General features: G+C 47.8%; 1 protein-coding gene across 5 annotated transcripts in view; it reads right to left on the bottom strand.

Moving 5' to 3' along the window:
• The window catches only part of LOC121453495 (molybdenum cofactor sulfurase-like), a 46,903-nt gene extending 23,974 nt beyond the window's left edge, over positions 1–22,929 (bottom strand). For 3 of the 5 annotated variants that reach the window (XR_005975017.1, XM_041660312.1, XM_041660315.1), the window contains exons 1-8: positions 22,730–22,929; positions 16,804–16,893; positions 13,956–14,022; positions 10,961–11,602; positions 8,590–8,666; positions 5,596–5,795; positions 4,065–4,181; positions 1,116–1,541 (exon numbers count right to left, since the gene is read on the bottom strand). Coding sequence is in view for 4 of the 5 variants with exons in the window: in XM_041660312.1 (XP_041516246.1) it covers positions 1,116–1,541; positions 4,065–4,181; positions 5,596–5,795; positions 8,590–8,666; positions 10,961–11,602; positions 13,956–14,022; positions 16,804–16,893; positions 22,730–22,865 (1,755 nt within the window). In the remaining variant the exon portion in view is untranslated. The remainder of the gene's footprint in view (positions 1–1,115; positions 1,542–4,064; positions 4,182–5,595; positions 5,796–8,589; positions 8,667–10,960; positions 11,603–13,955; positions 14,023–16,803; positions 16,894–22,729) is intronic. The other 2 variants (XM_041660314.1, XM_041660313.1) reach the window with 2 other exon arrangements.
• Positions 22,930–23,280: the final 351 nt, after the last annotated feature.

The raw sequence follows: 23,280 nt of genomic DNA on the forward strand, positions 1-23,280 counted from the left end.
AGACACGGTGTTTGACCTTGGTCCTCTCGGGTTCCATGATGATGACCTAGCGATATTGTTACTATGCCTCTCACGTAACCATTTTATGGGTCAAATGAAACATGGCATGTCACCTGCTTCAGCAAAAAGCCCGAATATCCACCCAGCTACAGTCGCAGGCAGTTAGGCCTTGGCTGGAGAGGCAGCTCAGCTGGTGAAGATTTGCTATGCAAGCAAACTGAGTCAGGTCCCTAGGAAATCACTGGGTAAGAACTTAGGTGGGGTGGCATGTACTTGTAACCCCAGCACTGGGAAGGTGGAGACAGGAAAATGACCGAGTCCAGCTGATCACTCACTAAGCCTACGAAGAGAGGTCCAGGCCAGTGAGAGGCTTGGTCTCCAAAATCAAGGTGAGGGTGGGGTGGTGTAAGAGTTCCTTCTGTTTGTGTATTGCTTTCATTGGTTAATGAATAAAGAAACTGCCTTGGCCTAGTTGAAAGGCCAGAACTTAGGTAGGTGGAGAAGACAGAACTGAATTCTGGGAAGAAGAAAGCAGAGTCAGGGAGAGCCACCATGGAGCCACCAGAATCAGACATGCTGAATCTTTCCCGGTAAGCCACTGCCACGTGGCGATATACAGATTAATAGAAATGGGTTAAATCAAGATGTGAGAGTTAGTCAATAAGAGGCTAGAGATAGTGATTTAATTAATACAGTTTCTGTGGGGTTATTTCAGGGATAAGCTAGCCGGGCAGCCAGGCCCTCACCATGCAACATGAGGGCACCCAAGAAATGGCAGCCAACATCGTCCTCTGACCTCCACATGCGTGCACACACATGTACACACACTTCCATACACATATGAACCCATATGCACACAAACCCAGGGTCCTTTGAAGGTCCCCGCAAGCAGTGTCAGATTTAAAAACTCGACCCTATCAAGACACTCAGGAGGAAAATGTCTCTTCCAAGGACAACCTTCTGTCTTGAGTTTTGCCTGCTTTTCTTCACTTGCTCTTTCACTTCTTGTCAAAAAGAGGGGGAAAGAGCTGTACACAGCCTCCCAAAAGTGGGGGCAGTGCGGGAAACAGTGCTCAGGGAAAGGAACAAGGCAGCCATTTCTGTGAAGCCCTTACCTCAAATGCAGCGCAGGATTTGATGGGGTAGAGGTAAATGTTGGTGACAACGTGGGCCCCAAGGTCCCCATTCGGGATACCTGCAGCTTCCTCTGGAAGGGTCTGCTGGATGCTGCTGGCTTTGCTCAGAGACATGTCCAGGTCCACGGTATTTGCAGCAGGACAGGAGTCATTGCAAACTGTAGCGTTTGTGCAGGCATCTTCTGGAGGTGAGTGACAGTCACCCTCTGAGGATAAGGCTCCAGCATCATCGGTGCTAGCTTGAGGAACAGACTGGTCACCAGGAGAATGAAGGCACATAGCTCTGATGAACCTGAGAAAGGCCTGGGCATCTTCTAGTGTGGACATGTATCCAAAGGAAACCCTCACAGAGCCCGTGGGCCGTCCGTCTATGATGTCAACATCATCTCCACAGACATGGCCAGCCTGGAATTAGCCAGATAAGTCAGTCAGCCGGAGAAACTCGTGCTTCGTGGATAAATTGGAAAATAATACAAAAAAAAATAAATTTTATTTATTTTAAAATAAACCCAGGAAGGCAGAATTGCTGTGTGCCTGAGAAACTGTTTCTACTCTGTAGACACAGGGACACATTGCCTGGGCCACACCTGAATCAGCTATGAACTGGAGCTGATGCCAATGTGAAGGAACTTTAAAGAGACTAGCAGCAGGGCTTCATGAAGAACATTCTCCCCAAGGACTCAACAGACAGACTGAAGTTTCAGAAGCACCAAGGGCTCTACTTCACAGTCTTCCCAGGCCAAGGCCGAATACCACTGGCTACTCCCAGACAGCCTCTCTAGGTGGGAGGCTGGCATCCCTGATAGCAGGCCCTTGGAGGAGAAAGAGAAAGGCCACAATACCAGCACACAGCCCCTTGAAGGCCCAGGTCAGCTTAGCTGCTCCTGCCAGAACAGGGAAGGTGGAACACTCCGTGCCCACCCAGCTGCCTGGTGCTGGTCATGAGAAGTATGTACAGTAGATGCCCAGGACACCTCCCTAGTACAGGCCCGTCACCCACAGAGACGTGACGCAGCCTTCCACCCCATCCGGAGCCATAGCCAGAGATGTATGCAGTTCTGCCTTCTCTCTCTCTCTCTCTCCTTTTCTCCATCTCCCCGCCCTCCCTCCATCTCTTTCTCCCCCCCCCCACCTTTCTTTCTCAGATGGAGATCAACTTTTTCCTCATATTAATTCTTTGAGAATTTCATGCAATATATGTTGAAAATAATCACACCCCTCCCCCAACTCCTCTCAGACCTCCCCTCCCCTACCCAACTACGTGTCCCCCTTGTGTTAAACCCTTAACAAGAACAGTTTGTGCATGCCCACATGTGACTTCCGCTGGAGCAGGTTCCACCTACCAAGGATCACACCCTTTAGTTGGCCCGTTCTCTTTTTTAGAGTAAAATCTAGTTCAGAGGCTAGAGAGACCGTTTGGTGATTACGGAGGCTTGCTGCACAACCCTGGTGACCTGAGTTTGAGCCCCGGGATCTATGCACAGATGGAAGGAAAGAACTAACTCTACAGTGCTATCCTCAAGCCTCCACGTGTGTAATGTGCCGTCTGTGTCCACACATATGTCATGCATACACACACACAATAATAATAATAATAATAAAATAGTTAACTGGGACCTAGCACATGCATATTCTGTGGCAAGAAAAAAACCCTCAAATTAGCAACTATTGCAAGACACATAAGACTCTTTGCCACTTGCTGTGGTATAAAACTGGAATGTCCCCCCCTCCCCCCATAAACTCATGTTTGAGACTTGGTTCCCAGATGGCAGCACTATTTTGGGAACTTGTGGAATCACTGAGAAGTGGGCCCAGCTGGAGGAAGCAGGTCACTACAGCAAGAGCTTTGATCCTTTCTTGTTAGATGTTTTCTGCTGCCCAGTCAGTTCCCAAGTGGGCTTCTCTCCTCTGTCTCACTCCACTGCCATGATGCTCGGCCCAAGCATGGGGCCAAGTGACTGTTGACTGAACCCCCGAGATCATGAGTACCTCCTCCCAGATGAGCCAATGCCACTGGATCCTTTATCACAATAATGAGAAACTATTCTTGTAAAATGGTTCAAAATAGGCTATATGCTCCCAGAGTGAAAAACCTCCACCGCAGGACAAACAGGGAGGGTGAGGATTCTGGGAGACAGGACCGCTAGAGCCATGGACAAGTTCCACCCACACCTAGCCTGGAGGGAGGCTAACTTCAGTTAGGAAGCTGTACCCATGAAGGAGTAAAGAAGGAAGGCAAGGGTGTGAAGCTGAATGTCCCCCACTAACAGCCCTCTGCAGCTGCATTTTTAACCTCTGGCCAGTGAGACAATTCATTGGGTAAAGGTACTTGGCACCAAGCCTGAAAACCTAGGTTTGATCTCCAGGACCTACATGGTAGAAAAGAGATAACCAGCTTCAACAAGTTGTCTTCTAACCGCTACACACATGCTACAGCACATGTGCATACACACACACAAACACACACACACACACACACACGCTCACACAAATAGAGCAATTTTATAAATTACTCTCAATGTAAGAAATTCATCAGGAGGGCTGAAGAGATGGCTCAGCAGTTAAGAGCACTGACTGCTCTTCCAAAGGTCCTGAGTTCAATTCCCAGCAACCACATGGTGGCTCACAACCATCTGTAATGAGGTCTGGTGCCCTCTTCTGGCCTTCAGGCATACACACAGACAGAATATTGTATACATAATTAATAAATAAATAAATATTTTTTTAAAAATTAATCAAGAAATACTGCCACGGAGCTAATAAATTAAAGTGTTTTCTATTTTATCAGCCCCTCTTCTCTTTGGCCGCCCACAGAATGGGCCTGGCTGGCAAGATGAGCCTGAAGCAGCAGCCTCCACCGGCCCCAGTGACCAGCCACCACAGCCTTGCCGACTGTACTCTGTGTGGGCTACAGGGTCTTGTACTGACCTGAAAATGCTTCTTAACCATCTCATCGCTTAGCCCCAGGTGCCTCTGGCAGGCGCCCAAGTTACAGAAGCAACCAGTCCTCAGGTGGATGTTGTACAGGCTGGCCATTTTGTCTACCTGGGGATAAAGGGAACATGGGGTCAATTTTAGAAGTGTCTAGTTCTGCTATGATTGTCTGGAACAGCATTGAACCTCTCTTTCTTAACAAAAGGTGGTAGGCGATCTGAGTCTGGGCCTTGCTCTAAAATTCACGGTTGTTATGTAGCAGATGTAAAAATACCCCCAGGGCCTCACATGCTTAAGCACTTGATCCCCAGATATTGATGGTGTTTTGGGAAGTTGTGGGACCCTGGGTCGGTGGGGTCTTACTGGAAGAAGTAAGCCGCTAATTTGTGGGTCTTTGGAGTTATAATTTAGCCCTTCCTTCCTCTGCTGAGCAGTGAGGAGGTGAGGTGCCCAGTTACATCCCCCTGCCACCGTGGAGCTGCCAGCCACCACACACTCGTCCCAGCGATGGACCATGTCACTTCATCTGTGAGTAAAAGTCACCCCTTCCCTGAATTGGCTTTACCAGGTTTCTATCACCGTGGTGAGAGAAACAACCGATATCAGGATCTACGGGTTTATTCAACATTCTATTAAAGTGAATTACAGAAGTGTGCTTGAGAAAATGTCAAATCCAGACCAAAGTCTAAGTGAGGAACCTGTGTATTCCCAGGGAGCCTCAGAGGAATCTCTGAGTTGGGCTGCGGCCATTGCCAGCTCCTTCACATCCGCCACCACAGGGTCTGACCACAGAGCAGGCCCCAGGGAGGCCTGGGCAGCACCAGCTCGGCTCACAGCCCGTATCACAAGCATCATGTTGGATGCTTTATGACATCTATGTCCAATTTCTAATTTCTCCAACTTTAGGTTCAGTCAAGCTTGCTGCTCAGTCCAGGTGTCATGACACTCTCTGCTTCCCCCTGGAGGCTATGGGGTGTGTGCTGACTGGTCCTAAACCCGGCTCAAACAATTCTCCAGCCCCAGCCTCCAGAGTAGCATTGTGCCACTGTGCATAGCTAGGAAATAGAATCTGTTGTAGTGTAACAAAGCTGCATGTGTTCTAGCACGTTCAGGAAGAATGAGCAGCATCTTCCAACTTTAACTGATTGCTGAGTCTGTTCAAAGTCATCCAAGGCTATCTAGTGAGTTCTCCACCAACCCTGCCTACAGGAGACTCTGTGTATAAACAAACAGAGGAACAAATAAGTGTGTTTGAGCCTGGGCTTCCTCACAGCTCCTTCTGGGGACTTTTAAGGAAATGTCAAGAGTAAGAAAGCTTAGACAAGAACATTCCTGGTATAAAAGGATGAGTGTGATGAATTTAGGAAGAGCTGGACCTTGTGACTTGAGTCAGGTATGGTGGCTAACATCTGTAATTTCAGTACTTGGGAAGTATACACAGGAGGATTGCTGTGAGTGCAAGGTCAGTCTGGGCTGGAGTGAGACCCTCCCTCAAAAAAAAAAAAAAGGATGACTCAAATCCCACCTGGGAGTAGCCAATGATGCTCCCACGGTCATCCAATACATTAAAATTGATGATTGGACCCTGCACGTCAGGGCTGCTGAACTCGGAATCACTGTAAATTCGCACCACAGGGGCTCCATTGGGATAGCAGAGAGAAGACAGGGCAGAGTGGGTGTACTGTGCCAGAGCGAAGGTGTGCCTCTGGATGTTCTCCATGCCACCTAGGGACAAAAGCAGAGATACGGACTTCACACGCAAGTCACCCACTCCTGGCTAAGACATGCTTATTACAACCGCTCAACCCAGACCCCAGATAGTGGCTTTAACTATAGCTGTCTTTACAACAAAGTTGATTATTTTTGTTTTGCCTGTGTGGCTTGTGTGTAGTACCTGCTGGGTCCAGAAGAGGGAGTCTGATTTCCTGGAACTGGAGTTATAAGACAGCTTTGAGTCAATATGGGATTGAACCTGGGTCCTCTGAAAGAGAAGCCAGTCTCTTAACTACTGAGCCATCTCTTCAGCCCCAAAGTTGACACTGGATAAGTTTGTCTTTGTTGTTCTTATGGAATATTTCCAGAGGAATTCTTGCTACATTCTCTTAAATATATAATTATACACATTGTATACATATAAGCATGTAGATATATTCATATACATATATATTTGTAGTTACATGCATATAGTTAAACAACATTCCATTATTTAGTTAGACCTTTGTTAGCCAGTGGCAAAAAGTATGCAATATTTTTATCATTTTTGCCCTTAATGATTAAGTTCATTTTTTGTTCTTAATGGTTAAATTGTTTTAACATAATGCATAGCAATTAAGGCTACCTGCTGCCAAATGAATTAACACATGCTAAGTGTTTAAAGTGAGTAATATTGTATTATCATGCCTTTTATATCTAAAAAAAGTGACTGAAACAGGCAACTCACATAGACAGAAAGTAGATTGGGGGTCATTTGGGGGTAGGGAGAAGGGAGAATCTGTTTAATGACAAGAGCTTCAGTTGAGATAGTAAAAAATGTTTTGGATGTGACCTGTGGTGACCACAGTACAGATTGGGAGGAGAATCAGGATGGCCCAATGGGTGAAAGCACTTGCTGAGCACACACGAGCTTGCTGGTCTGAATTTGATGCCTGGAACCCAGGTAAAAAGTCATGAATGTTGCAAAATGTGGCACGAATCTGTAATCCTAGCACTGCTGCAGTGCAATGGGAGGCGGAGACGGGGGAATCCGCAGAAGGTTGCAGGCTAGCCCCAGCACTTCTGCAGTGCAACAGGAGGCAGAGGCTGGGAATCTGCTCAAGGTTACAGGCTAGCCCCAGCACTGTTGCAGTGCGACGGGAGGCGGAGACTGGGGACCCTGTAGAAGGTTGCAGGCTAGCCCCAGGACTGCTGCAGTCTGACGGGAGGCGGAGACTGGGGACCCTGCAGAAGGTTGCAGGCTAGCCCCAGGACTGCTGCAGTCAGACGGGAGGCGGAGACTGGGGACCCTGTAGAAGGTTGCAGGCTAGCCCCTGTACTGCTGACGTGCAATGGGAGGCAGAGACGGGAGAATCTGCAGAAGGGTGCAGGCTAGCCCCAGCACTGTTGCAGTGCGACGGGAGGCGGAGACTGGGGACCCTGCAGAAGGTTGCAGGCTAGCCCCAGGACTGCTGACGTGCAATGGGAGGCAGAGACGGGAGAATCTGCAGAAGGGTGCAGGCTAACTACCCTGAAATGCACAGCACAGCAACAGAAAGGACACAAGAGATGCTGAGGGAGAGAGGGAGAACACACCTAAAACTTGCCCTCTCTCTCTCTCTCTCTCTCTCTCTCTCTCTCTCTCTCTCTCTCACACACACACTCACACACACACACACACACACACAATGAATGGTAACACTCGTGTCACATAGTTCTAAAAGCTCTGGAAAGAATTCCCAGGATCATAGCACACCAGGTGATGCCCGGCTCACCGGATGTAATCTACTCCAGTCATATGCTTTCACGACCATCCCCGTAGGAAGAGGAGTGGCATCTGCCTGTGTCTTGGCCTCTATAGCTCTTGTCAGGAAAGAGCATGCATCATACAAAAGCTGGTGGAAGAGTGTCCAGGAGCTTGAGGTCAGGCATTATTAACAAGTCCTGGGTTTAAATTCTAGCCCTTTTGGGTACCCACGTGCCAGACTGAGAAGGCATTCAATATTTCTGTGATGGCTATTCTTAGCTGTCAACTCGACTATATCTGGAATTACCTAAAAATGGAGGGCATGCCAGTGAGGGATTTCTGCTTAATTTGAAGTAGAACGATCCACTTCTAACCCAGATCTTGAGGTTCTGCTGGAACCCATGTAAGGACACGGAAGAAGGAAGCTGTTGCTCTTTGCCTGTTTGCAGTCCATTCCTTCACTAGCATGAGAGCCTACTTCTCTGGAATCCCAGGATCTACTAAAGACCAGTTGAGACATCAGGCCTCATGGACTGAGCGAGTACTGGATTCTCGGACTTTCCATTCACAGCCAGCCATTGTTGGATTAGCTGGAGCACAGCCTAAAACTCATTCTAACAAATCCCTTTCTATACATAGAGAGCGATTTATCCTGTAGGTTCTGTTATTCTAAAGAACCCTGAAGAATACACTTGCTGAGCATACTCTCCATCTGGGGGCAACATGGGTTTGCCAGCAGCTCCCCTGTGGAGCTGTAGAGAAAATCCAGGCAGGCAAGAGCTGATAAGACCTCACCCGGCCCAGGGACCCAGGACCATGCCCCCACCACGCACAGCTATTAATCTTTGGTTCTGGGCATGACCTCTGTTAAAATGTGGTTGTGCCTGGAAAAGCAAAAAAAAAAAAAAAAAAAAATCAGCCCTCCCAAGCCCTCCTGAGTACCCTGAAGACATTTAGAATCTGGCTTCACTGCACGGAGAGTCTAGCTACTTAGTGTGTGCCGCTTGTCTCCTCCACACCTATGCGATCTCTTAAGGATACGGCAACGAAAGCTAAGCCCACTTGGGTATGTCCTCTGACCTGTGAGGTGCTCCAGAGCGTCAAATCCATGTTTCAGCGCTATTATAGCAAGGAATGATATGGTGCCATCTTCGAACCTGTAGGGAACAAGCTGTCAATCCACATGCATTCTGTGTTAGGTGAGGGCATTCGGGCATGTTAATAGCTCCCTTCTGTGGCTTATAAAACTGGCTCTCCCCACCATGGGAGGAGTTTTGCATGCCAAACCCACCTGGCTGCCTCTGGCCCTAACTAGCTCTGCAGCCTTTACAACTTCTTCACGGTGGGCTGCAGGTGACAGAGGACACTAAAATACAGTCGCTGCCTTGAAATACATCTCGGGAAGAACTTGTACAAACTCTTGAAATACTAAACTCTGACCACAAGAGGGCACCACTGACAGACATTAAGTCAAGCGAGTCCCTGTGAGGCACTTGACAAAGGAGTCTCTAGTTCCAAAGTGTCTGGAAGCACAGGTTTGGGTTAAATACGAAGGTCTCATTAATAACAATGATTGTAACCTTCTTTATTGACAAAGCGTTTGTTATGTTTGCACTTCATAATCATTAACTTCATCAACACTTTCATTAACTCATCTCTGACAGGTCACTGTGCCCCAGGCGTTGTTCCGGGTGCTAAGCACACAGCAGTGAACTGATAAGCAGGCTCCTTTCCCACAGCATCACGGCCTATAAAACAGGGAACAAGGCTCAGCAAACAGAGGCAGAGAAAACAAGCTGCAGTCATGAGGCAGGTTAAACGCAAACACAGAGACGGTGTGGGCAAGCTGAGTCTTTGCTAATGAAAGTCTAAGTGGAGGCTAAGTAAAAGTCAGAAGGAGTCTAACTTCAGAAGATGTCAGCCTGAGAATTTCCACGGGAAAAGGCCTTCTACAGAGAAAGGGAACCCGCATGGTCCTTCACAGAAGCCCGGCGCAGCACCAGGAGGGGCAGGACATCAGCAGGACAGTGGCAGGAGAAAGGGAATCTGCACGGTCCTTCACAGAAGCCCGGCGCAGCACCAGGAGGGGCAGGACATCAGCAGGACAGAGGCAGGAGATGTTCGAGGAGAGATGCTGGACAGCTCTAAGGTGACTTCAGCAAAATCTACACGACCAGGGTGTGGTCAAGAGGATAAAGACTTCAAGGTCACCCTCAGTTGCTGAGTAATGTGGACACTAATCTGGGTTTTGTGATCCAATTGAGAGAGAGGGGGGGGGACCACCTAAGGAGGACAGGCTACAGGGTGATGAGGGAAAGCTTTCACAAACATCCAGATGATAGAAAGCAGGCAGCAGCAGCCATGCACTGAACTGTAAGGTCTAGAAGGTGGAAACATGGTCCGTTCACCCCTTGATACACCTGTGTATTGAGCTTTTCATTTCCAGCTCACTCTAGGGCGTGCAGCGGTGGGCTTAAAAAGGCAAGCAATACTGTCTGTTCTCTGCACATCTAGGTGTGCTCTGGCTAAAAGAGCTCCATCTGAAGCAAAGGAGTGTGGTCTGATGCAGCCCAGCACTCCCATATCTACCCCCTTGAGCTGTTGTCCAAGCCAACAGGTCCCCTAGTTAGCCAGCAGTGTGATGTGAATAAAAATGACCCCAATAGGCCCATAAGGAGTAGCGCTATTAGGAGGTGTGGCCTTGTTGGACTAGGTATGGCTTTCTTGGAGGAGGTGTGTCACTAGAAGGTGGGCTTTGAGGTCTCAGAAGCCCAAACCTGGCCAGTGTGTCACTGATACTTCCTGCTGCCTATGGATCAGGATGTAGAACTCTCAACTCCTTCCCCAGCACCATGTCAGCCTGCATGCGCCCAAGCTTCCCACCATGACTACAATGGACTAAACCTCTGAACTGGAAGGCAAGCTGCAGCCTGCCTTCAGTGTTTTGGGTAACTTCTCAGCCTGGCTTGCAGAGGTTGCCACCAACACTGCTTCCCAGGTTTGGGCTTTGGGTTTAGTTAATTCTTGCAGAGGAGCGGAACAGAGCTCACTCTAGCAGCTGGGAAACTGAGTTTGCTGTGAACTGCTTGTGCATGCGTCCAGAGCCGCATCTTTTACGATCCCTGTTTCTCACTATCATCTCTCACCAGTGCCGAGACCAAAGTCCGGCACCCATGGCTTTTCACTCCTTCTTCTTGCAGCTCTCGTCTGCAGATCCGCTCCTCCACCCCGGTGAAGAAGCTACCCACAGGGCAGAGTTCACCCAGCCACCCATGGCACACTCCAGCTGGTCTCTGCCTCCCAAATCTGAACCCCGCCCCCGACTGTCCTATGGTGACATCGAACTCCCTTGACCTGTGTTCCAGACCTGGGCTCGGCTTGCACAATCTTACCGGTCATTCATGCCAGCTTGCCTTTGTTAAGGACACAGAATATGCCATGGCAAAGTTACCTTTCTGCCACCGACGGCCTGGGGATGTAAAAGTCCTCTCCTGCCAGGTAGGCGGCTGCGGTTCCTCCTCCGAAGTAGCCTTTCCTCAGCAGGGGAGCCACGCGCTTACTGACTAGCAGAGCGCCCAGGCCTGTGGGAAGCCCAAAGATCTTGTAGAAGGAGATGGGGACAAAGTCAGGCTGGTGAGCCGACAGATCCAAGGGGGAGGTGCTGACGTAGGAGGCTGCATCGAGCAGCACAAACCACCTCCCAGGCACACTCACGGGGCTCCTCCGCCCAGACTTGACCTCTTCTATCCATGACAGTGGGTATCTGGTGCCTGAGAAGTTGCTCTGAGCTGGGTAACAGAAGAGGTGTGGGAGCTGACAGTCAGGATCGCAGGCTCCGGCACCCCTTTCCTCCAGGGACCACATGTCCTCTGGCTTGACTGGGGTGGACGTGGCATTCATGGCTGAAGCCACCTTCCTCATTCCCACCACAGAGGTATGGTTGTCCGTGAGGTAACAGAAGTGGCTGCCACTGTTCTCTGGGGTCCGGGACACCCACGGAAATGCCTCTGCCACTAGCCTGAGAGCGGCTGTGCTCCCGGCTGTGAAGATCACGGTGTAGTCCTCCGGGGTGGTGTGGAAGTGGGACAGGATCCTGGGAAGAACCACAGTGTCACAGCGGGGCCCCTGCTCCAAACCGAGTATTTCCAAGTGTTTTAGGTCTACTCTATAGGGCGTCTCTACCTCCAGGATGCCTAGCCACAGGTGTAGTTGAGGCAGGACAGAGAAAGTCACACCCTAGAGGCTGGCCTTGAACTTTCTATTTGGCTAAGGATAACCTTGAGTTCTTACAAAGATCAAATTTAAACCTCTTGCCTCTGGAGTCCCATCTCTGCTTAGACACAGCAGAATTTACAACACAGGGTTGAAGCTGAAGCTTGCCTAAAACCCAAGAGTTCTGGGTTCACTCACAAGTATTTAATAAACCCACGGTGGTACTGTATCCTGCCAATACCAAAATTCAGGAGGTAGAGGCAGGAAGATGATAAATTCAAGGACATCTTCAGCAACCTAGTTAGTTCAGAGCTAGTCCAAGATACATGAGATCCTGTCTCAAAAAAACCAAAACCAAAACAACAACAACAAAAAAAATCTCCAGAGCAGACTCAGATACAAGATCAGACCTTCTTAATAAATGAATTCCAATTTTTTTAAAATCTGTAAGGGGACTGGAAAGATGACTCAGCATTTTAAAGCTTTTTTTTTTTTTTTTTTTTTTTTTTTTTTTCTGGTTTTTCGAGACAGGGTTTCTCTATGGTTTTGGAGCCTGCCCTGGAACTAGCTCTTGTAGACCAGGCTGGTCTCGAACTCACAGAGATCCATTTGCCTCTGCCTCCCGAGTGCTGGGATTAAAGGCATGCGCCACCACCGCCCGGCCTTTAAAGCATTTCTTGTTTCTGCAAAACACCCGGGTTTATTCCCAGCACCCACCTGGCAGCTCATAACCATCTACAACCCCAGTCCCAAGGGTCCTAACACCTTCTTCTGACCTGTGCATGAGGCATGAGCATAGAGCACATACATATACATGTGCTGATATTTTGTTTGTGCTCTAACAAATAAAAACTTGCCTGAAGATCAGAGGGCAGAGATAGGCACCAGTTAGCCACAGAGACCAGACAGTGGCAGCACACACCTTTAATTCCAGCACTCTGGAGGTGGAAGCAGGAAGATCAGGAGTTCAAGACCACCCTGGGCTACAAGAGATTTAACCAGTCTAAAAGAAAAACAGAGCTCATACCTTTGATCCTAGCATTAGGGAAGTGGACAGGAAGTAATACAGCTGGGCAGGGAGGGGAATATAAGGCGGGAGGAGACAGAAGTTTAGCCCCTTTGAGAATTTGATAGAGGTAAGAACCCTAGTGGCTGGCCGCTCTGCTTCTCTGATCTTTCTGCTTTCACACTCTAATAGCTGACTCTGGGTTTTTATTACTAAAAGCAATTAGAATTCATCTACATGTATATATAGGCAAAACACTCATACACATCAAATAAAATAAATAATTCTAAACAAAGTTTTATATCTACAATAACCTGAATATTTTGTACTTTGCCTTCATCTTTGTACTTCTGCCTATTCTATCACCATGAATTTTTAAAATATACTTATTCATTATTTTCTCATGTGTGGGTCTGAATATATGTATGTGCACCATGCATGTGCAGAAGCCCGTGGAACACAGAAGAATAAGATCCCCAGGAATTCATGATGGGCAGTTAAGAGCACCTTGTGGGTGCTGGGAACAAACCTGGGTCCTCTGCAAGAGTAGTAAGCACTCTAACCTCTGGGCCGCCTCTCCAGCCTCTAACACAGTGAACTTTAGTTCAGCAGTCTGTTTTACATTGCTTTTACTACTGCTGCCCTGATCCAAAACTAGCATCACTTTCAAATTTGAAATAATTTGAATTCTGTTGATTTAAGTAACATACCTTGTAGATATTATTTACCAGAAACCAGTTATTATGCATGGGGAACAATGAAAGATCTCTCTAGATGCAAAACCTAGTGAAAATAATGGGAGAGTTGAGCATAGCGGTGCACGCCTGCAGTTCCAGCGCTTGGACATCGGAGGCAGGAGGACCAGGAGTTCATGGCCAGCATTGCTACAAGGGAGCTAGAGGCAAGCTACCAGATAGCCTGTCTCAAGATGATAATGGGATTATGAAGACATAAACCTGACTTATAAAACAGAAAGAGAAAGGAAAACCAGAAAATAGTGCTTCTTCCTGAAGACACAGCTGGAGCCTGGGCCACTCCTGTCACTCCAGCCCCCACTCAGAGCCGCCATCCCTGCTGTACTTAGGCATACCCTCTGTCTTCTGGACTCCTCTCTATTGCCATTCATATGTTGCTTTTGAACCCCCTCAGAAGGTCTGTGGGACATAGGCCTCTGCTAGAAGGCCCGTCCACCTAGGTAGCATCTTAGGCAGACATCCCTGGGGCTCACCTGTAGCGGACCTGCTCCACGGTGTCATGGGTGAGTTTGCTGGTGATGTTCTGGCTGTGAGGATTGCCTGGCAGGTTACAGAGACAAAGCTTTAATTATCTTTAATTGAAAGTCATAATGAGATGGTCTCTCCCTGTGTTCCTTCAGAGCCCTCTCCCTCCACTTCTCAAGAACTTAAACTGTAAAAGTCACATATGGTCCAACAATTCCACTCCTGGTCCATACTCAAAAGGAAGAAATGCTTATATCCATATAGACTACACAAGTGTTCATACCAGCTCCATTCATAAAGCCAAATTCTGGAAGGAGAAGAAATGGCCAGTGATTGTGAACAGATAGACAAAGTACAATAATCCCCACACGGTGGGCAACTATTTAACAACAAAAGAAAAAGAAAAAAAAACCACTGACTATGACAGGAATGAACATCAAAAACATACTAAGCTTTTTTTATAGTACAGAAGGTACTGTGCTGGCTGCTGGGAGAAAAATTATGCCCACCACTGCAATAGTGGTGTAACTACAATGAAGGCAGCCAGCTGCTTTCTGATCAAGGCCGTGGGATCACATCTGGAACTGTAAACCTGACCAAAAGCCTGTGGCTAGGGATGCCATAGGCCCTGGTAGGGCACCTATAATTGTTACTCTAATAAACAGACACCATGTGTCTTTCAAGCTGCCTTCTAAATATTAGAATTCATGTCCATTCTTTCTACCCCAGCTAGCAGCCTGAGGGACTTGGCAGACATTCCCATTGCTTTTTCCCTCAGGTCAGTTTTTAACCCTGTGTCTTTAGGACCACCTGGACCACCTGGATCTTGAAGCTGCCATTTCTCAGGCTAACCATTCTCCCACAGCTATGGCTTTTGTCAAGGTTGCAGGATGATTTCATGTTTCTTTGCAAATCATAAATGAAAATCAAGATAAAATCCCTTAGGGGCCCCTTCTCTAGGGACTTCCTCAAATTTAAAGAGCTCCTGACTGTCCAGAGTAAAGACTCAAACCCCTGTGTGTACCTGTAGCATAACAGGACTGTCGTGAACAAGGGCATCTTGGGGTGGGAAGACCAAATCCCCTAGAGATAAATAGCTCCTGTGGCCCTGTTCCCTCAATTCCAGGACTTTGAGAATGTATAGCATTAGGTTAGTTACTTGCCCTTTCTGGGGCTCCGTTTGTTCACATGTAAATCAAGATATTGGGAGACTATTCCTGGGAAGACATCAAACATCAGAGGCAGCATTGAGGCAAAAGAAAAAATCCACCCAAGACCAGATTGGAGAATCAGTGAGTTTCCTGAGGTCACTCACAAAAGTGTGGGTCACTCAACGGTAGATACACATCCCCTGGGCAAGTTACAGGCAACTTTACCAACTACAGAATGGTCCCAACACAACCAGTTGTTTTTCTTTTGTATAAACCCTGGGGATCTTGAGAATGCTACTGAATCCTGTGAGCCCGTCCATTAGCCTTCCCCAAGGGACCATCAGTGGGTCCCATCCTGTGAGGAACTCTTACAGGTGACCAGAGGTCCTCTGATTCAAGATGGAGGCCATGTCCTACCTGGAGGAGACAGCTCACAGCTACACTACATAAACTTAATAGCACAACCCATGGCTCTTGGGGTGTCATACGGATGCATGACAATATACATTGCCACATAGTTAGGCAGCACCTGATATGACAAGTGCTCAGTGAACGGTGTAGTGATCAACTGATATCAGCGTCATTTGTCTCTTTCGGTTTATCTTCTGAGCACACTATGCTGATGCTTCCTAGAATAATGGCCAGCACAGCATCACCTACAGAGGCCTGAGTGGCCCTACCCCATCAGCCTATCCATTCAGACTTTCATTCTCCTCCCCTCTGTGGTCCTAGATCCTGGTTTTTGCTGCTACAGCTTCCTGCATGGTGTCTCCTGTTGTCCCAGTGAATTCTGGCTCATCAGCCAACATCAGCTCCCCTCCCAACCCCCCTAATATGCACACTGCAAACCCTACTGTCTTTCTGCAAACTCAGGTGACCATGATGCCAGCCTCCTTTGTGCATTGCCTTTTGAACAGTTGCTAAGCACATGTAGGGGAGATTGTTTGATGAAGGTCTTGTCCTCCAGGTCTGGACCAGAGTCTCCACCAAGAAAGGAACTATGTTTTCTTCTGATTTCATAGCACAAACCACACACCATAGTGACTCAAGGAATGTATAGCATGAGTGAATGAACGTTCTTCATGCTCCCCTACCCTCTGCTCCCCTACCCTCTGCACCAGACAGTGTTAAACTACCCCAAACATGGCACTTTCTTTTTTTTAATCATCTTTTTTTAAGATTTATTTATTTATTATGTATACAACATTACCCCAAACATGGCACCTTCTTTTTTAATCATCTTTTTTTAAAGATTTATTTATTTATTATGTATACAACATTCCTTCCATGTATTCTTGCATGCCAGAAGAGAGCACCAGATCTCATTATAGATGGCTGTGAGCCACCATGTGGTTGCTGGGAATTGAACTCAGGACCTCTGGAAGAGCAGTCATTGCTCTTAACCTCTGAGCCATCTCTCCAGCCCCCAACATGGCACTTGCAAACTTAAGATTCTCTTCCTGACACCAACCCATTCTGGAAGTGGTCTGTGTGTCCCTGAGCTGGAACTTTCTACCTCAAGTACATGTATATGTGCATAGTGACCCAGGGTGCTGGCCTGACCTTTTATCTGACATGGGTCTGATTTGTTCCATGTACCCCTATGTACTCCATGAATCCAACATAACTAAACACAGATTAATTAATTGATTAATCAGCTGTGTGCAGTTAGCTAAAATCTGTGCGTGTGTGTGATATTCCTTACCATAGACATTTTCCATGAGATCCTTAGTAAAGTTTGTGAGCTGGCTCTGGGGAAACAAGGTGGCTCCTGCATGGTCAAGGTAGACAGTTCCTGAAAAATATTAATTACAAATAAAGCTGCAGGTGCTTCTCCACACTTTATGTAAATCTGACCCGTGTGAATACACCAGTACCCATTCTTTTATTTCATTTTGTCTCCATTTGTTTCTTAGTTTGTTTTTGAGACAGGACTTCACATATCTCATGCTGGCCTCAAATTCTCTATGTGGTCAATGAATGCCTTTGAATTCTTAATCCTCCTGCCTCCACTTCCCCAGAGCTGGGACTCCAGATGTGTAGACCACAGCCACCTTTCAACACAGCTGGTATCCCTGAATTTCTTGGTGTGTGTTTCTTAATATACACTCGCAGCACTGAGGAGCCTACCTGATAAACAGCCCTCTCACAGCCAGGAAGTGCCCAGCAGACCTTGAGTTTCATGGTCATTCTGGAAGCTGAGTGTTTCCAGGGAAAGGGGAGCTCTGACCTTTCAAATGCATACAATAGGAATAAATCTATTTGTTTTTTAATTCACTTACCAGTTTTTTTGTTTTATTTTCTGGTGGTTTTTTTTGTTTGTTTGTTTGTTTTTTGTTGTTGTTGTTTTTCGAGACAGGGTTTCTCTGTAGCTTTGGTGCCTGTCCTGGAACTAGTTCTTGTAGATCAGAGATCACAGAGATGGGCCTGCCCCTGCCTCCCAAGTGCTGGGCTTAAAGGCGTGCACTGCCACCACCTGGCTTTTTTTTTTAAGATTTATTTATTTATTAATTATGTATACAGTATTCTGTCTGCATGTATGCTGCAGGCCAGAAGAGGGCACTAGATCTCATTACAGATGGCTGAACTCAGGACCTCTGGAAGAGCAGTCGGTGTTCTTAACCTCTGAGCCATCTCTCCAGCCCTAGTTTTGTTTTGTTTTTTGGTTTTTTGTTTTGTTTTGTTTTTTTGGATAATGCAGGGTCCATTTTTGTTTGCAACAACTTCATCAAGATATAACCCACATACCACAAAAAAAAAAAAAAAATCCATCCTCTGTAAGCGGACAGCTTAGTCGCTATAGTGTGTGTATATTACCTAATTCTGGAACATTTTATTCACCGCCCCCCCATCACCATTATTAGTCATATCTCCACATCCTCACGTAAGTAGTGTCTGAAAATGAGAATGTTATGGTTCCCCTTCATAGGAAGAGGGGGCACATATGTATTAACACAGACAACTGCTGGAGAAGCACACAGGTGACAGCCACTGGCCCTGGGGTAGCACTGCAATGGCAGTGGAGCCCAACGGCAGTGCCTTGGCCATTCTTCTATCTCATTTGTCATCTTTTGAATCTGATGCCACCAAAATGCATCATCTAATCTCCCCAATGTATTTAAAGTGCTTTCTTGGACAACCATGTTCCAGATGGTCCCATACCCACAAGTATGTTGTGGTCAACACAAATTGAATTTAGTGGATATTAATAATAATAATAATAATAATAATAGACAACACAGAGTTTGGAGGATGTTAAAAGGTGAAAATTAAGTCTGGGAGGAGCTGGGGGAGAAGTGGAAGATGAATATAATCAAAATACATTATATAGAATTCTCAAAGAATTAAAAACATCTTTTTAAAAATAACTCTTTTATTATTCACTGAAGACTGTGAAATACAAATTCACCAGACTGAAAGAAAAGCTTTGGACATCCAATAGTCAATGTACTAAGATGTTCACGTGAGAGCATTGGCTCCTCTTCAATTCCCAACACCCACACGGTGGCTCACAATTCCAGTCTGAGGGAATCTGATGCCCTCTTGTGGCCTCCACAGGCACCAGCCATGCATGTAATACAGAGATGTATGCCAGACAACATGCCCATCCACGCAAATACATCCTTAAATTTTAATTATAACCCTTAGAAAGATCTTCAGGCGAAGATCAAGGTGAGACCCCGACTCTGAGGAGCACTGTTCATCTTGCTCAGAATCTTCCAAGAAACTAGGAAGTCATTCAGGAAGATCCTGCTTTGTTTGGCTGGGGTTCAATGGTTAATCTTGCAAAAGAAGGCAACTGAGTTAGGTGAACCAGAGATCTGATCTTAGGAGGCCAACGGCAAATCCAAGTTAACCAGCCAGAGAGAATCTTGGCTCACCCCCCCCCCCCCCAGGCCTTTCTGGACCCCTGTTGTGACATCTGCAAGAGGAATGATGGTTTAGTAGGTAGTTGACAGTACCCAGCTGGATGCCTGGAACACAGTAAACACAGTTTTCAGAGTGAAGAAAAGCAGGCAACTGATCCGAAAGCCAACTAGCTTTAGATCTGTTTAAAAAGAGAAGTCAAACAACTTTTAGTTTCTTTGATATACTTGGCTGTTTCATTAGCTATCTGGTTCTAAGAAATTAATATTCAGAGATAGATAGAGAAGAGGTGGGGGGAAGGGGGAAAGAGAAAGAGGGAAGGAACTGGGAGAGGAGGAAGGAGAGAGAGAGGCCAGGATTTCTTCTGGGCCATGCACCTTTAATCGCCAGTCAGCACCTGATGCTGGACGACCTGCTCCAGTCACAGCTGGATACTCAGTATACCCCCTTCATTAGGGCCAGGAAACCCCTAGCCAACTAATCAACCAAAACATTTCGGCTCCTACAGTGTACACATTTAATTGCTCACAGTCACCAATTAAGCAGGTACATTTTCAACCCCACAGAAAATCTTCAAGGCGGGAAAGAAGGTGTGGGGGCTAGACCATTCTAGCTCGTTGGGTTGGTGGTTACTCCCCGGACCTCTCTCCAGCTTATTTCTATGGAGAAAAAGGTGAATAAGCACCAGTGTTTTCAGAGGTAGGAAAAAGCACCTGTTTAGTTCACAGACTTCTACTTCAGGGATGGAAAGGTTTCTCAGTGGGTAGAGCAAGCACAGCTCAAGCCTGAAGTCAGAGTTCCATCCCTGAGGTGGGCAGAAGAAAGCTGGGCATGGCAGTGCACACCTGCAGGGAGGTGGAGGCGGGGTTCACTGGCCATCCAGCCTAGACAGTCAGCAGACTCCATACCAGTGAGACCCTGGATAGTGGTATATTATTTGTATTTTGATAAATAAGTCTTGCCTGAAGACCAGAGGCAAAGATAAAGCCACTAGAGGTCAGGCAATGGTGACACACATCTTTAATCCCAGGATTTGGGAGATAGAAGCAGGTGGATCTCTGTGAGTTCAAGGCCACCATGGGCTGCACAATAACAATGCAGAAATAAATCCAGGTCGTGGTGGCCTACATCTTTAATTCCAGTACTAAGGAGTCATTTGCCTTAATCCCAGCACTAGAGGGAATATACAATGGGAGGAGAGAGAGGCTGTTTTAGTTTGCAGCCGCCCAGCCTTAGTAAAGGGAAGATTTCTCTAGTGGCTTGGCTGCTTTGCTTTTCTGGTTTTTTGGGTTGAACCCCAATTTCTGTCTCTGGGTTTTTATTAATCATGCTAAACCCTGCCTCAAGAAATAAGGTAGAGTGATAGGGGAAGACACTTGCCACGTTCTTTTGTCTCCATACACACCAGTGCACACACAAAGTGTATTTCAAGCCAGGGTGGTGGTACACATCTTTAATCCCAACACCCAAGAGACAGAGGCAGATGATCTCTGTGATTAAAGGCTAGCCTCGCCTACATAGAAATTTCCAGGCCAGCACAATAAACAGATCTCTCTCTCTCTCTTTTCCTTCCCACCCCCTCTCTCGGGGGGGGGGGGGGGGGGGCGTGTCTACCTCAACCACAATGCATTCAGGGAATTCTCTAAATAAATAAAAAGGATCCATCTGGGTATAGTGACTCTCACCTGCAATCCTACCACTTGAGAGGCTGAGTCAGGAAGTCGTCACAAGATTGAGGCCAACCTGGGCTACAAAGTGAGTTCCAGGACTGAGTGCAGAGTGAGACTATCGGAGGAGGAGGAGGAGGAGGAGGAGGAGGAGGAGGAGGAGGAGGAGGAGGAGGAGGAGGAAGAGGAGGAGGAGGAGGAGGAGGAGGAGGAGGAAGAGGAGGAGGGGGAGGAGGGGGAGGAGGAGGAAGAAGAAGAAGAAGAGAGAAAGAAAGTTAAACAACCTATATACCATCACCATGGATGTTAAAAGGCTTCAAATGCCAACCTGGAGGAGTGGCTACTACCAGCTAATGTCAAGTTTGGGTGCAGCTAGCTGAGGGAAAGGAGCCAGAGGGACGTGTACATACCTTTATGAACCGCTGAGGGTGTGAGAGATCAGGGTCGGAGAGGATTTGAGAAGACTAGGGATCCGTGTCACAGAAATAATTACTCCCTAGGCTCTGGAATTTGCTTCAGAAAATGAGGGGCCTGCTGCCCTCTGCACCTGCGGGTATTCATATCAGACTACTTCTGATTGGTAGGCAATTTCCCTAGTAAGTGCAGGGGAGGGAGGGAAGGACGGAGGTAGCAAAGAAGCTTGTCTGTCTCCAGGCAGTGAGGAAGCATGGGAAGAAGGGGAAGAAATAAGTTGGAAGGCTCCGGCTACAGAGTAGAGAGGAGGTCTCAGCTCCCCCACGCCCCCAAAGAATAATTAGTTACTATTCCAAGACTAGTAAAAGGCTGTTCTGCCACACACAGCAGGGACAGGCACCCCGAGGGATCAAACAAGCCGGTGTACCCTGGCCCGTGACCTTCCTGCTCCACCGTAGGTTCTAAAGTTTGCTGAAGCACCCCCCTTCCCAGTCAAGTTCCAGGACTAGTGGTGAGTTCTCAGTCTGCAGCAGTAGGCCGGGCTACACCTGCAGTTAATCTGAGCTTAATTCCCTGACTCAGTCAACAGGTTCCACCTGTGATCCTAAAGTGTGTGACCCGGTCCTACCCGTGAAAGCTCAAATTGCATGCTTCTCGAATTCCTCCAGTTTCCCAGCAAGCCAGAGCTCATGTAGAGCATTGCTCTGGCAACAGAAGAGAGAAAAGTGAGGCTTGGTGCCAGGCGAGCTTGGGGCACGCCTTTAAGTCCAGAGCATCAGGAGCAGAGGAAAGAGGATCAAAAGTTCAAGGCAAACCTCGACTACGAAACGAATTCAAGGCCAACCTGGACTACGTGACTACACAGAACCCTGTTTTTTTCTTTCTTCCTTCCTTCTTTTCTTTCTTTCTTCTTCTTCTTCTTCTTCATTATTATTATTATTATTATTATTATTATTATATTATTTCGTTTCTCTGTAGCTTTTGGAGCCTGTCCTGGAACTAGCTCTTGTAGACCAGGCTGGCCTTGAACTCACAGAGATCCGCCTGCCTCTGCCTCCCGAGTGCTGGAATTAAGGGTGTGCGCCACCACCTCCCAGCAGAACCCAGCCTAAAATATCAACAGTAATAGTAATAATGTTTCAAAAAGAATACAGAGAAGACATCCCTATAGAGAGAGGGTCGTGGCCTTGAGAGACCTGTCTGCTGATCGCTGTCTCGGCAATCGCTGGTCACCACCACAGAATCACTTTTCCAAACTGAATATAGTGGCCTTCCGCGCACCCCTGGCATGTATGGGACATCCGAGAAACACCTCTGCTCAATATTATGAATTGTGTGACCTTGGCTGAGACGGGGTCTTTAGGATGGGGTATTCTCCCAGCAATAGAGGCGGGCAAAGGCTCTATTTGAAGTGTGTGGCGGGACCTAATGAAAGGCCAGGCTGGTCTCGTACCACGGAGCAGTTGTACAATTGTAGCAAGAAGTTTGTTGCTGCTGAACGGACAGCGCGGAGCCGGCTACACCCACACAATCTCTCCCAGACTTTCGATTCCAGAGGAGTCCATCTCTCCTTGGCCTTTTAGCTAAGATCACGTGCAAAGGGCACCCCCAAATGAGATAGCGCCCCCCGCACGCTGGTTCCAGCCCCGCATGCCCCCGTGTATTCCCGCCCCCACCCCTCACCTGCTAAGCGGCCGAACTCCAGGTCCCGCAACTCTCTGCGCAGCCCGTAGCCGTGGGCCAGGCGCGATGCGATGGCTTCTGGATGGCGCTGGAAGGCCGGGGACTCAGGTCCCCTCTCTGTAGCTCCGCAGGACATGATCCGCGCCTGCCGTCTGAAGGGTTCAGGCCACCCAGCCCGGGAAGTGCGCGAGGCCAGCGACTCAAACCCCGCCGGCAGAGAGTGACTGGGGTCCCCACCCAGGGGCGGCGCCTCCCGGGCCAGCCTCCTCTCAGCGCGCTGAGTCACCGAGCTCTTTCATTCCTAAGCGGCCTTTGACCGCCTGGGACAGGACCCAGCTACGCTCTTCGCGGTCTCGCTACTCAGGTGACATCCAAGACACCTGGGCGTGAGTCCTGGCATATCCCCGCGCCACTGAGGCAAGTGGAAGGAACAGCGGAGTGCATGCCTTCTCACTAAGCAGATGTGACCCCGGTTCTCCTGGCCCAGAACCGGGGACCCTCGCCCCTTGAGCTCCAGACTCGCAAGGGAAGGACACTTGAACTGCTGTGGT

Source organism: Microtus oregoni, unplaced genomic scaffold, assembly GCF_018167655.1.
Source record: "Microtus oregoni isolate MIOR12 unplaced genomic scaffold, Mior012 000011F_ref0000422, whole genome shotgun sequence".
In the NCBI taxonomy this organism is placed as follows: domain Eukaryota; kingdom Metazoa; phylum Chordata; class Mammalia; order Rodentia; family Cricetidae; genus Microtus; species Microtus oregoni.